The sequence below is a fragment of the Chanodichthys erythropterus genome, chromosome 23 (genome assembly GCF_024489055.1).
Source record: "Chanodichthys erythropterus isolate Z2021 chromosome 23, ASM2448905v1, whole genome shotgun sequence".
Classification (NCBI taxonomy): domain Eukaryota; kingdom Metazoa; phylum Chordata; class Actinopteri; order Cypriniformes; family Xenocyprididae; genus Chanodichthys; species Chanodichthys erythropterus.
In genome coordinates, this window is record NC_090243.1 from 31,068,567 (window position 1) to 31,082,504 (window position 13,938).

The following is a 13,938-nucleotide window of genomic DNA, read 5'->3' on the forward strand; positions in this document are numbered from 1 at the left end:
ACTTTATGATTACACTATGACATCTTGTATATAAACGTATGTTACATACATTGAAATAGGAAGTTAGTTCTGGATATATTGAAAGGATTTTTTAAATGTTTTTGCCTGTATACTAAATGTATAATATTTTTGTCCATTTCCCAAAATAAAAATACTGTACATTTTAAATTTAAATTTTAAATCCATTAAAGTTTCATTATTAACATACACTAACAACTTCACATTTGATTTCAAGTCCAAATTTGATTTTGTAAGAATTATTGATAAGCTGAAACCTCATTGTCACTCTTTTGAGCAAGCAGACGGGTCTCTCTGATGACAAGGTAAAGTGCTGCACATGTCATCAGCACGCCATGACCCATGTCCCCAAACATGACAGCAAACAGGAACGGGAATGTAATGATTGTGTATGGTGCTGCAAGAAACAAAACAGAAACAATCATAAAAGAGTTAAAAAACAAACCTTTAATATATTGCCTGAGAAAAAGTGGACTACACATCGTTAAACTAAATGGTAAAGGTATGGTTAAAATGTGTACTTGAATGCATAAGAAATACCTGGGTTGATCTCTCTGTAGGTTCCGATGCCGTAAGCATCCACAATGTTTTGAAACCCCGAGGTGAACTTGTTGGTTTTGTTGTAAGTAGGTGGAGTCTGTTTGGTCTGCATTCGGTTTAAGATGGAAGGAACAGTGGACCCACTCCGTTCCTACACGAATAAAATTGGGATTAAATTATATATAAGCTTTGAGTCCGAGCTTTTGACTTATATTCAATATATGCAATATGAATATATGCAAATCATATTGTTGTATAGCTTTCATTTGTGGATTGAATAAATCATATCTCAGTGGATTAAATTATGAATGAATATACAAATGAATATAACTCACCGTTCCCCTCCGCAGAGCAAACTGAATGGAATCGAGGTCAGAAACGGGGCACCAGACCTCAGCGATCAAACATTTCTGTGTAACGTCGATGTTACAGAGGTTCAAAGTGTGATAAATGGCCTTCATCTTCCTCACTTTGATGAACCATACACGTATGGTTTTCGCAGCAGCCTGCAAAACCCTCTGCCGGTGGTCTTCAGTTTGATTCAGTACCTATATGATTAAACACAGCAGATGTGTATAATCAACACTTGAAGTAAGTAGGGCATTTTATGCTATTTTTGCATGAATTTAATGGTAACAAAATTAAGATGAGAAAAAGAGAACCACAGTTGGACTGTAATTATGACTTTATTTAGACAGCATTAATGCATACCATCTGGAGGTCATCAATGCGGGTGTTGACACCCGCTGCCATTTCTTTCCTCTCCTGAGGGGTCTCAGGGCACGGGTACAAAGATGCACGGAACCTGGAGAGCAATTTAAAGTGTTTGATTACAATTACATAAAATCATAATAATAATCAAGGATCAGAAAACACCCTGCTACATACCCCTCACAGATCTTCTTCACTCTGTTCTTCAGCTGGTCTCCTTGGAAGAAGATGATAAACACAGATTTGTGCACCTGATCTCCCTGTGACAAACAAAGACCCATGACTTGATCAATATTTTATTATGCTGATAAATAAAATATCAAATGCAGACATCCTATCTGACTGACTGTTGTGGGGTCCTCAAGAGGGTCTTCAATCTCTGCCTGACGTAAAAAGACATTCCCACGGCAGACTCTCCACAGCATCCTTTCAAACGTGGGGATTCTCTCACGGCTTATAACCCCAGCCACAAACCTACAGGGTACACAAACCAGTATTGTCAGCAGAGTACGCAGAGTGCACTAGCTATAGTCAATGCAGACCTGTTATTTACTCTAATCCTGAATTCGCTTCTAATAATATATTACGAAAGACATATTGTGTACATACAGTATTGTGATCTCTGCATACAGACAAAAGTTTGATAAACAAAAAGTCTTGGCCACAACTGTACAAGAGTACTAACATGAGTATGTATGCACCAATCCCATTTTTTTAATCCTAAACACACAATTTAGTGATTAAAAAAACTGCTAAATATGTTCTAAAATATGAACTTATAATTCCTAAATAAAACTAAATTCTTATAAAGACTTATAAAATATGAATACTAAAATAAATAGTAAAACACTAAATATTATTAATCAATATTAAAATAAAAAATATCAGTCATTCTACAGAACTGATAGTATCAAATTCTGTACTTCAGTGCTTTCACTGTGGTCAGCTCTGATCAAACTAATAACTTCTCCTATTATGAAAATTACAGTCATTTAAAAACAAAGTCTAAATAAGACACATTTTTCAGTGTGTTGACCAGCAAGTCTTGTCGGCTAGTCTATGAATGAAGTGTTTCCATTTGCCTTTACCACATGTATTGTTTATTATTAGCATGTGAAATGAATGATATTGGCTTTTCAATGGCCATGAATGTAGACTTTCAATAATAAAATACCTGTAAGCATTTTTTAGTTGTTAAAATATTAGATTTTGCAATGGTATCAAAACTAGTATCAAGAATTGTGAAATTTCACTAGAACTCACCCCAGGCGCAGTGGGGCACCTCGGCCAGCCTCACTGGGGTCCAGCAGGGATGACGATTCTTCCAACAAGTTAGGATCCTCCATCTAAAAAGAGTCCGGTAGAATTATAGTATAGGTAAGGGTCAAAGGTGGTTTGAATGTAACATTTCAAAGTGGCTTTGAAAGACATTTCCACTTTGTAACTTCCACAGCTCTTTAGTTTTTTTTTTAGTTTAAACTTTCAGTGGTTTGCTTTCACATTGCCAGAGAGGGGAGTCAGACCTCATCAAAGAACTGCTGGGTACGTCTGAGGATATGCTTGAGTTCCGTCAGCTCTAGAAAGTTTTTCTTCAGGGCCTCTTGATTAGTGTTGATCTCCTTCAGCTCATTCTCCAGTTTCTCAAAGGTTGCCTGGCGATCAAAGGTATAAATATAAATTAAAATTATACATATATATATATATATATATATATATATATATATATATAAATATCAAAATATACCCAAAGCCTAACATAACCAAGTCACTTTTCCATTGAGTAAAGATATTAGATGGAACTGCACTTTTACAAAGCCTTGATCTGTTTTTTTGGGGTCTACTAGAATAGGTTTTCATGCCTGAATTTTCAAAAAAAACAACATTTCACATTGTTGCAGCACCTCTCTTCCCAGTCTGTCAGTAACACTCTGGGCTGCGATGGCACCAATAGTCTCTACGATTAACGTAGCTCACAATGCTTTTAAGAAATGGAGCTCTGTTTAGTTCCTGTCTCTGTAAAGCCCCTACTTTTGAAAAGTGAAATGAGCTCTGATTGGTCTGCTGAACCAGTTTGCTGTGATTGGTCAATTGCTTCGAGCATGTTTCGAAAGTGCCACGCCCCTTACCATAACTGAGAATTTCAACACACTACTAAAGCAACTCAACCAGGCCTCGTCCCTTTTTTTTCTCTTTCGTTATGCCTTGGATGGGAATTATTTAAATGATGAATGTTGTGATGTTCACATTCCCGGAAGAAAACTTAGGACTACAGGGAGTTCAGAAACAGTGCTTACTGATATAGAGGAAAACTCCCTTTGGAGTGACTTCGTGCTTTGCAACTTTGTAACTTTTTCATGCTCAAACATCAACATTACACAGATGTAATTTAAAGATGTCCTCTTTAAAATGTGCTTTTATGTTTTGTTTTGTTTTCAAATATTGCTAAAAAGTGAGTTACATTTGTCAAACTGATGAAAACAGACCACTTTTTTGGAACTTGACAGACATGAGCTGCGTCCGAAATTGCGTACTGTCTGATAAGGTACTACATTTGAATATAAATTTACATCACAACTGTTGAAAAGTAGTATGTAGTATGAATGAAATCTGGACGTATTACATCCGCCATATTGTTACTGTCACATGACCTACCAGTGTCAGTTACGTCCCTTCAAATCCATTCACAAATCCTCTCCCATGGCCACATGGCATAGTAAAGTGTCCATCATATGCGCAATTCAGAATCTCACCGGAAGTAGTGAGTCATCCGGGTACTTTTCACCTATTGTTTTTCGAATACTATGAATACTGCATACCGTTTTTCACACACTATATAGTAGAAAAGTATTCGATTTCGGACGCAGCGATGGTCATTATGAACAGTGATATGGACAAAAGCTGCATAAACATTCTTCAAAATTTCACCTTTTATGTTCCACCAAAAAATAAACCACATTAATTACTATTTTTTATAAAAATGACAGCATTTTTATTTTGACACAATTGTTCAATTTAGCTCAAATGTGATTTAAGCAGCATGACAGAGTAAAATTACCTCAAGGTCAATCATGTCTCGTGGGAATGGGACTTCAGGATTCTCACCAGTGTCCATAGTTGGAATGTTGGCTTTCTTAATCTCCTTCTCTACAAACCCTGCAGAACATGACACCAGCAGCAATTTATTATTAATATGCAATAATTTAGTAATATGTAATAATTTGTAAAAAATTATTACATATTACTAAACTTTTACAGTTGACCAGCTATGACCAGCTTACTATGTATTACTATGTAAAAATATAAAATAATATGTAATAATATGTAATTTAGTACTATAATATGTAATATAGCTGACCCCTTCACCACTGCAAATTATACATGTAACAAAGTAGAGTAAAAGAGGTTTAAATGTGTGCTGAGTAAAAAGGCACATTTGATTTTATTTACGTCAAAAATTCATTGCACCAATTTCCTACACATCCACAATGCACTATGTGGATATTTTGGACATGATCACAGGCAGCAGTGCAAAGACAATTCTGCACAAAGTTGAACTAATATTTTGTGTTTTTAAAAAAAACAAAAAAACAAAAAAAAAAAAAATTCTAGATTTATGTAGCAAGTCATAACCACATACACCAGTATATTTTGATTTTCATTTCATTTTGTTTGTAATTAAATCAACAGTTTTTCAATAGCTGAAGAATATGTAAAAGTATGTTATTTGGGGTAAAAAGTGCCCCTGCTGCTGGGGCAAAAGACACAATCTTTAACATGATAATAAATAGCTGGCTGACTTTTTCATTTGTTGATATGACTACAGATGGTTAATATAATTTATTATACCATATAGATAATTTATACCGTAGAGATAATGACCATATTTATAATGAAACAATCATATTTAAAAAATATATTAATCTTATCATATAATAGCATATTTATTGTTACTACTGTAAAGCCATAATAAATCTCTTTCAAGCAGTGTAAGAACCTTTATGAATATTAGTTTTTTATAAAATTTTTCACAATTTTTTACACAAAAAAATTTACTTTAGCTAAGTATTTGTATCAATACTGGGGTCCTTTTGCCCAGTTGCAACATAAATGTGGCGAGGAGGGTAAGAACCCCTTGCCACTTCATATATTTATATGATTTTTAAACAAAACAAACCACTTTTAAGATTTCTTTCCCCTCAAAATGCTCAATCAATGTTCAATAAAAATATATAATTTTGGAGTCTTTCTGCAGTCGTACACTATGAGAGTAGTGAAAAGCACAGTGTGTGCATTTTAGCCCCAATGTTCCCTATATAAAAAAATCATGAATCACAACGTATAATGTCAGTGCTTCCCACATATAGACTTTACTTGGGTGGGCCGCCCAGGTATATTAACGGCCGCCCAAGTATATTTGGAGATGCATTTATGGTTTTATTATTTTTATTCTCTTATAATTTTCTATCCGTTCAAGATAATGAAACCATCCGCGATCGATTAACTAGTGGAAAATCTCCCCTCACCCTATGTGTTTCGTTGCAAAGTCACGAGACGGCGCTGTTGCACATTCTACATGCTCACGCATCAGCGCTGAAGTGCTGCTTCAAAGTGATTCTCAATCAATGAAAAGCGCAGATTTATGCCAAGGGATTGCTAACGAACTCAAGTTGATGAATTATTACAATGTCTATTTTATTTATTAAATATAACACATATCTACTTTATGGCCTTTATATAATATGTTTTAGACGGTTGTAAGAGTACACGTTTTATCTCTTTCATCTCAAGGATCAGCCCGCAACTGTATAGACATTTCAAAATAAGAGTCCCTGTGTATTTCGGGCTTGTTTATAATTAAAAGTCACACTATAAGTTTTTTTTTTTCCTTCTGGGCATTATTAGTATTTTGGTTACACAATAAATTGTATTTAATTTGATTTCCATTTAATTCATAGAAATTTATTGTAGTCTCCCCCACAGGAAGAAAAGACTAAGAACATTATTTGACATGTATATTATTCATTATATAAATTTTACTGGTAAAATCTGTCCCATTTACTGAGACACTATATGAAAAAGCAAGGAGAACTCCATTTAAATACTGTAATTTTGCCCAATTTGCAGTGCATAAAAATGCATAATATTAGTATGTAATTAAATGTAATAGTAGGCTATGTAGTTAAAATTAATTTAAATAAATACTGTTAAAAATCACATATTATTTGTTGTTTTTCGCATGTAGTAGACCATTTTTGTGCCGTGGATAATAGGAGGATTTTCCACCTGGCTAGAACCACAAGTATATTTCAAACTTGTGGGAAGCACTGAATGTAGTCATTTATCATTTATCTTTTTATAATTTTTTGGTATTTAACTTCTGTAAGTGATGATTTAGAGTAGTAAACATAAAGGAATATGTATCCTTTCTATCACACCTGATTTTGTCCATCATTTTAGCCAATCAGAAAACAAGACAATCAGAAACGTTCTGCAGCTGTAAGTCATTCTCAGGATCGTCACTGGTCCTGGTATGTAAGTGTGTCCGTGTGTTAATCCACTCACTGAGCTTCCTATCCATCTCTTCACAACGTCTCACTTCATTGACAAACTTCCTCTGAAACACGTTCACATCAGGGTTGAGCTGAAAGAAAGAGGTTTGCAACTCATTTTCAACAGATATGATAAGGACATAATATGACAGAGGAGAGAGCAGTAGAGAGAGAGAAAGCAAACTATCTTCACTCACATCTCTGAACTGGACCATTCCCAGCTCTCCCAGTTCACTGACGCAGCAATAGGCCGCTTCAGACTGGAGGAAGAGCTGGGCCAGAGTCATCTCCTCACTGCGGAACAACTCCCCCATGATGCTGCAGGCCACGGGAAGTCACACACGGCTCAGAATTAAATCCCACTGGATACTACAGGTCTGTCAGGAGAACAGAAGGAAATTGTATGAATCAGAGAGACAGAAAGTGTGACATTTTTTGTGAAAAGCGTGATACAACATTCAACATTCATGAATATAAAGTTCAACAGCATTTATTTGAAATCTTTCATAATATTATAATTGTCTTTACTATAAATGTCTTTACTATCACTTTTGATCAATTTAATGCTGAATAAATGTATTCATTTCTTAATTTTTGGTCAAATAAACACAGCCTTGGTGAGCAATAGAAACTTCTTTCAAAAACAATAAAAAATCTTAATTATTCCAAACTGTTGACCAGTCATTGGCAGTTATTTGACATTCTTTGAATGTCATAATATTAGATCAAATGCAAACTTTCACAGAATTAACTGAACATTTGACACATTTATTTCTATGATATCCACAAATAGTTTTGCTGGCTGACATAAAACAATGAAAGCAATTGCCATTATAATGTCTCAACTGATAAAGAAACAGAGGCTGCATCTATTCTAATAAAATAATCTGTGGGCCTGGGCACAGCATCCCTCGCATCTCAAAGAGCCGATTGGCTGAAAGCTCAGCATCCCTTCTAAATGGCTGATGAACTCAACATCCTTCGCATCTCTGCGAGTTGATTGGCTAAGAATCTCAACGACTTTCGCATCTCTGTGAGTTGATTGGCTGATGCCTCAACATCCCTCATCTCTGCCGCACCGTCTGTCCTTCAGCTCTGAAGGACGCCATTACGCGCTTCTCTCTCTATCTACCCCGTGCTAACAATCATTTTAGCAGAGTTTAATCACATTATATAAAATACTAACAAATTCCGGCGCTAAACAGTAGCCTTAGTTAATATGCTCGACTGATTAACGCAGATTACCAATTCACTAATCACTGAAATTCTGTCAACTGTTCAGTTTTCAACACGAATATAACATAACATTGAAGTCATATTCAGAGCAAATATTAATATATTTATCAACGCTATAGCAGACAGATTAGACAAACCATAGCCTATTCAAGCATCACCACCTCATTTCAACGGCCACAAAAAAAATATTCATACACTCATTTATAACGTCATATATAAGTTATACATTTATAGTGCGTGTTAAAAGTGTGGAGAGAGGGAAAAAATTACAAATATGTAAAAGATAAATGCTCTCACCGTCCTCGATGTCTTCAGAGATCACTTCACCTCTGCGATGATGATCAGACGTGCTCTGCGTGACGTCACGCCTGCTGCTGCTGCAGGGTCACGTGATTATTTTCCTTTTTTTCTTTAAAACAAGACTGATGCTCCCAAAACACGTTAAATGTCATAAGACATTGTATGTTTTGTGTACATTCATGTCTTTTTTGGTCATAAAAAATGTTTTTGTATTCATCGGTTTATTTTATTTTTATGTTGGTTGGTCTTATTAACGTGTGTCATTAAAACCGACAATTGGGAACATTGTAGTAGGCTTAAGCATTGGAAAAGTAAGCGGTTAAGGGGATAAGATGAATCAGCCTACCATTAGTTCCCCAGATAGCAGCAATCATTGAAACAATGTTGAGTCGATGTTGATGTGTCAATGCTAATTGCATTGAAGTTGCAAAGTGATGTTGGTTCACTTTTGCAAAAGCAATTAATGTTGAAACAATGTTAAGATTTCAACAACAACAAAAAAAATTCAATGGTAATGTGATTGATTGATTCTACATTACTGTTTTTGGATAAACATTGAAATGAACAAAAATAATCAATTGTAATGCCACTGAATCAGCATTACACAATAACTGATTCTGCATCACAGGAACGAATTCCTGCCCATTTCAAGCCCTTTTAAAATATAAATGACACCTTTCCAGCAGTTGAGTCAATTTATTTTATTTAACAGTTTAACACAATTAAAGGGTTAGTTCACCTAAAAATAATTTTTTTATTAAATAATGTCATTTATTACCCTCATGTCGTTCCACACCTGTAAGACCTTCGTTCATCTTCCAAACACAAATTAAGATATTGCTGATGAAATCCGATGGCTCAGTGAAACCTCTATAGAGAGCAAATAGAGATTCAAACTCTCAAGGTCCATAAAGGTACTAAAAACATATTTGAAACAGTTCATGTGAGTTTAGTAGTTCTATCTTAATAATTATAAAGCGATAAGAATACTTTTTGTGCACCAAAAAAAACAAAATAAAGACTTTTCAACAATTTTTCAAAACACTGCTTCTGAGCTTTACGAAAAGAATCAGTAAATCGGAGCGCCAAAGTCACATGATTTCAGCAGTTTAGCCGTTTGATAGGAGATCCGAATCACTAATTCAAAACAAAAGATTCATAAAGCTCAGAAGCTTCATGAAGCAGTGTTTTGAAATCGGCCCGTATAGAATTTGTTTATGGACCCTGAGAGTTTGAATGGCTTTGCTCTCAAGAGAGGCCTCACTGAGCCATCGGATTTCATCAACAATATCTTAATTTGTGTTCCGAAGATGTACGAAGGTCTTACGGGTGTAGAACAACGTGATAGTTCAGTATCACTGCCTCCACTCATGTGGGCTGTCGACTTTCATCAAAATTTCAATGCTGATCCAACACACTTTAAATATTGAAATGTCATTCTCTACCAAAATTATGGTTTGGATCAAAACTCAACATTGTATCAATGTCACCTTGCTATGTAGCTCTTCAAAACAGGGGTTTTGCAGTGATGCCAAGAACCATTTTTGGTTCCCCAAAGAACCTTTCAGTGAACAGTTCTTAAAAGAACCCTTTTTTTCTTTTTAAAAATCTAAAGAACCTTTTTTAAGAGTGTTTATGGGAATATAGCCTACAGAACTTTACTCGGTGTGGTCAGTGTTATCTGATATAGACTGAATGATGCAAGTTTGTGTACCGGTGTAACAGCAAGAGCTAAGAGGGCAGACCTCAGAAGAATGTAGCACAGACTCTGTAATGAACTTCTATATATTTAGAGTCAGGAACTACTGAAGAACCAGAGGTGAGAAACATACATACGCCTGACCAATTCACACTGACCAGCTGAAACAAGCTGCAAGTCTTTCCTTTGCGTTGCTGCATTTTGCGTTAAATTCATGTTTCGCTGAGATAATTTTTGGAGTCATTCCAAATCCACAAAACCATTTTTCCATTCCACTGGAAAAGAAATACAGTAATGTCAAACTCCACTGAATTTAAGTCACATTCTATCAGTGAGAGATCAGCTGAATAATACATCCACTCGCACATGTGTACACACACAAGGCCCACACGCATAAGAGCTCAAGTTATTTTTGTGAACTCTTCCTTTAGATAGCTTCATTTATGTGCTGTGTGGGAAAATGGGCCTTTAGGGAACTGAAAAACCCTGCAGGTCTGGATGACATTCCAGCTCTCGCTGTGTCTGTGCCTGTCTAATTCTGTTACACTCTCCAGAACCTCATGTTATCTTCACACATATACAGCACTGTCCCAGGGGCAATCTTATTACTCAGAGTTTGCTTAAAAGATATAATGAAGTTTGGAATTGTGTTTCATATAAGTATTACCTTCAGGAGGTATAAAAATAGACACAAATGAGACAATGTTGATATACCTTATAATTTACAGCTACTCAGTATAAAATGATTGTGATTAGATAATTTGACTTTGGCAGAATTTGATAAGAAATATTTGAGTTCACTCTTCTGAAAAAGAAGTACATTTTAGAATATTTATTACAGAAATAATACACTTTAAATCAATTATTGCAAAATTATGTTTTTTTTTTCAGACACTTAATTGAGTGTTAATTACAATTAAATGAAAATGTATTGTAGTTTAAATTTATATTGAATGAAATTCTGAATGAAATTGACCCTATATTGTTATATGTAATTTCAGAATTTTTCCAATGCCTTCGAAATATGGTTAAAGGATTAGTTCACTTTCAAATGAAAATTAGCCCAAGCTTTACACACCCTAAGCTATCCTAGGTGTATATGACTTTCTTCTTTCTGATGAACACAATCGTAGAAATATCCTGATGCATCCAAGTGTTAGTGAACAGGAACAACGAGTATGAGCTGAAGACATCTACATCCATCCATCATAAACATATTCCACACGGCTCCGGGGGGTTAATAAAGGCCTTCTGAAGCGTAGTGATGTGTTTGTGTAAAAAAAAATATAAAAAAGTAAAATATCTAGCTTCTGCCAGACCGTCTTTCGTATTTAAATTACGGAAAAAAAGGAACTGCCGTCGCGTCGTGTTTTCCGTAAGTTGAATAGGGAAGGCGTAGGACATACACTGTAAAAAATGACCGCGATTTTAACAGTAAAAGACTGTAAAAATGCGGTGAAAAACTGTCAATTGGTTTACAGAAAGTTTCCATACTATATACGGCGAATAACTGTAATAGATCTAACGGTACATTTAATGTAATTTTACGGTAAAATACTATTAAATTCACAGTTTTTGGAAGTGAAAAATAACAATTCATTGTAAAATTTACAGTGAAAAAACGTAAATTGACATTCCCACAATTCCCTGCGTGACACTTCACATTTGATATATTTTTGTTGAAATAACTCTCTTCTTAGTTTTTCTCATTCTTTTCTAATCAGTTATGTACATTAGGGTTTTATGTTACAGCTAATGTTGTTAAATTAATGTTTATTGCATTTTTAAAATTTCATGTGTGTTACCATGATGGTGTTTAGTGTGTGTGTGAATGACACTGTGTGCACCTTATATGTTAGTGTTGTCCTTCTCAGCTTGTGGAAAAGCTGCTTGTGATGAACTTTGATTCATCATGTGACTCTTATCATCACTGTGTTTGGTGACTGTCAGTGCATTATAAAGGTACAAAACAGATATTAGTACTTCATTAGGTTGGTAAGTTAACATTATATCAGTTATTTTACCGTAAATTTAACAGATTTTTTTTCTTACGTTGCTACTGTATTTTTTACGGTAAAGTTCTGGCAACCACAGCTGCCGTTTTTTTACCGTAAATTTTAATGGGATTTTTTTTTACAGTGTAGTGTAAGTTTTATGAACAGCAAGAGTTTTACACTTTTTTTTGTAAGTTGAACACAGAAGGCAGTCTGGCGGAAGCTAGATATTTTATTTCATTTACACAAATGCATTGCTTCACTTCAGAAGGCTTTTATTAACCCCCCGGAGCTGAGTGGAGTACGATTATGATGGATGGATGTAGATGTAGGCACTTTCTTCTCATACTCATTGGCCCTGTTCACTGCCATTAAAAAGCTTGGATGCGTCAGGATATTTATTAATATTTCTACGATTGTGTTCATCAGAAAGACGAAAGTCATATACACCTAGGATGGCTTGAGGTTGAGTAAAGCTTGGGGTAATTTTCATTTGAAAGTGAACTAATCCTTTAAAGTGTGCTGCCAATCTTGATGCTGTATTTAATGTAATTTCTGTTGAAACTTAATTGTATACTTCAAATATAAAAACAAGTATATATATATATTTGTAATTATATATATATATATATATATATATATATATATATATATATATATATAGATATATATATACACTCTAAAAAATGCTGAGTTAAAAACAACCCAAGTTGGGTTGAAAATGGACAAACCCAGCGATTGGGTTGTTTTAACCCAACTGTTGGGTTAAATGTTTGCCCAACCTGCTGGGTAGTTTTATTAAACCCAACTATTGTTTGAAAATGACTATGTGGCTGACATAAAATGAATCTAAAATTAAATTAAAATTTTCATTTATTAAACATATTAATAAATGTTAATTTTCAAGATATTTTGGGTTCATTTTAAGTAAGCAATACTGTAATTTTTAAACAATAGTTGAGTTAAGTAAAACAACCCAGCAGGTTGGGCAAACATCTAACCCTAACTGCTGGGTTAAAACAACCCAATCGCTGGGTTTGTCCATTTTCAACCCAACTTGGGTTGTTTTTAACTCAGCATTTTTTAGAGTGTATATATATATATATATATATATATATATATATATATATATATATATATATATATATATATATATATATATATATATATATATATATATATATATAATTAAAAAATGGACTTGCAGGTAATTTAATATTAATGAAATAAGGCCACTTATTAAATAATGTTTTAATAGCCCTTTGTGGTTCTGTGTAAGGTTAACTCCCATTACTTCAGGGGTGTAGTATTTGTCATGGTCATGTGATCATGGCAGTCATAATGAGGAGGACCATCCTTATGTAGAATAAAGGTGAATGTTATTTCACCAAGTACAACATGTTCCTGGATCCACATCTTTGTTGATCCTGGAACAACATTCCAATCAGATTTGAGTGGCAAGTTTACAGTTTATATCAAGTTTAGGCTTACAACCAGGGTTAGATGCTGCTACATCTGTGTTTTTCACCCACCAGTATTTCCCACTGGTTTTAGGGATAACTTATGGGTAGGGTCAAGTTTAGTGGTAGGGGTTAGGACAAAATTTTCAGATAAGAATATCAACAAAATATGTTGGACATATCTTACTTGGCAAAATCAATAAAACAACTTTTTCTAGACCGCAGGACTCTTCATTTTTAAATGTAATTTTTACATTGGAAAAAGGTAAGATCTTATTTTTATTATTTATTTATTTTTTTCCTATGGGGTCCCATTGCAGGCCACTGGGTGGAGCACTGCTCTCCAACACACACATGCACACAGATAGACTTAAACACCGTGCAGGGGGAGTGTCAGTGGGTAAGAGGAAGGCAGCTGGCACGCAGCTGAT

At 34.6% G+C, this 13,938-nt stretch overlaps 1 protein-coding gene across 1 annotated transcript in view; it reads right to left on the reverse strand.

Annotated features, from left to right (window-relative positions):
* Positions 1 to 8,398, reverse strand: part of atp6v0a1b (ATPase H+ transporting V0 subunit a1b) — a 32,932-nt gene extending 24,534 nt beyond the window's left edge. The window contains exons 1-12 of the mRNA XM_067377237.1: positions 8,352 to 8,398; positions 7,016 to 7,195; positions 6,832 to 6,910; positions 4,325 to 4,422; positions 2,793 to 2,921; positions 2,533 to 2,615; positions 1,617 to 1,743; positions 1,447 to 1,529; positions 1,270 to 1,363; positions 894 to 1,106; positions 559 to 709; positions 276 to 415 (exon numbers count right to left, since the gene is read on the reverse strand). Of these exons, the coding sequence (XP_067233338.1) occupies positions 276 to 415; positions 559 to 709; positions 894 to 1,106; positions 1,270 to 1,363; positions 1,447 to 1,529; positions 1,617 to 1,743; positions 2,533 to 2,615; positions 2,793 to 2,921; positions 4,325 to 4,422; positions 6,832 to 6,910; positions 7,016 to 7,132 (1,314 nt within the window). The 5' untranslated portion in view covers positions 7,133 to 7,195; positions 8,352 to 8,398. The remainder of the gene's footprint in view (positions 1 to 275; positions 416 to 558; positions 710 to 893; positions 1,107 to 1,269; positions 1,364 to 1,446; positions 1,530 to 1,616; positions 1,744 to 2,532; positions 2,616 to 2,792; positions 2,922 to 4,324; positions 4,423 to 6,831; positions 6,911 to 7,015; positions 7,196 to 8,351) is intronic.
* Positions 8,399 to 13,938: the final 5,540 nt, after the last annotated feature.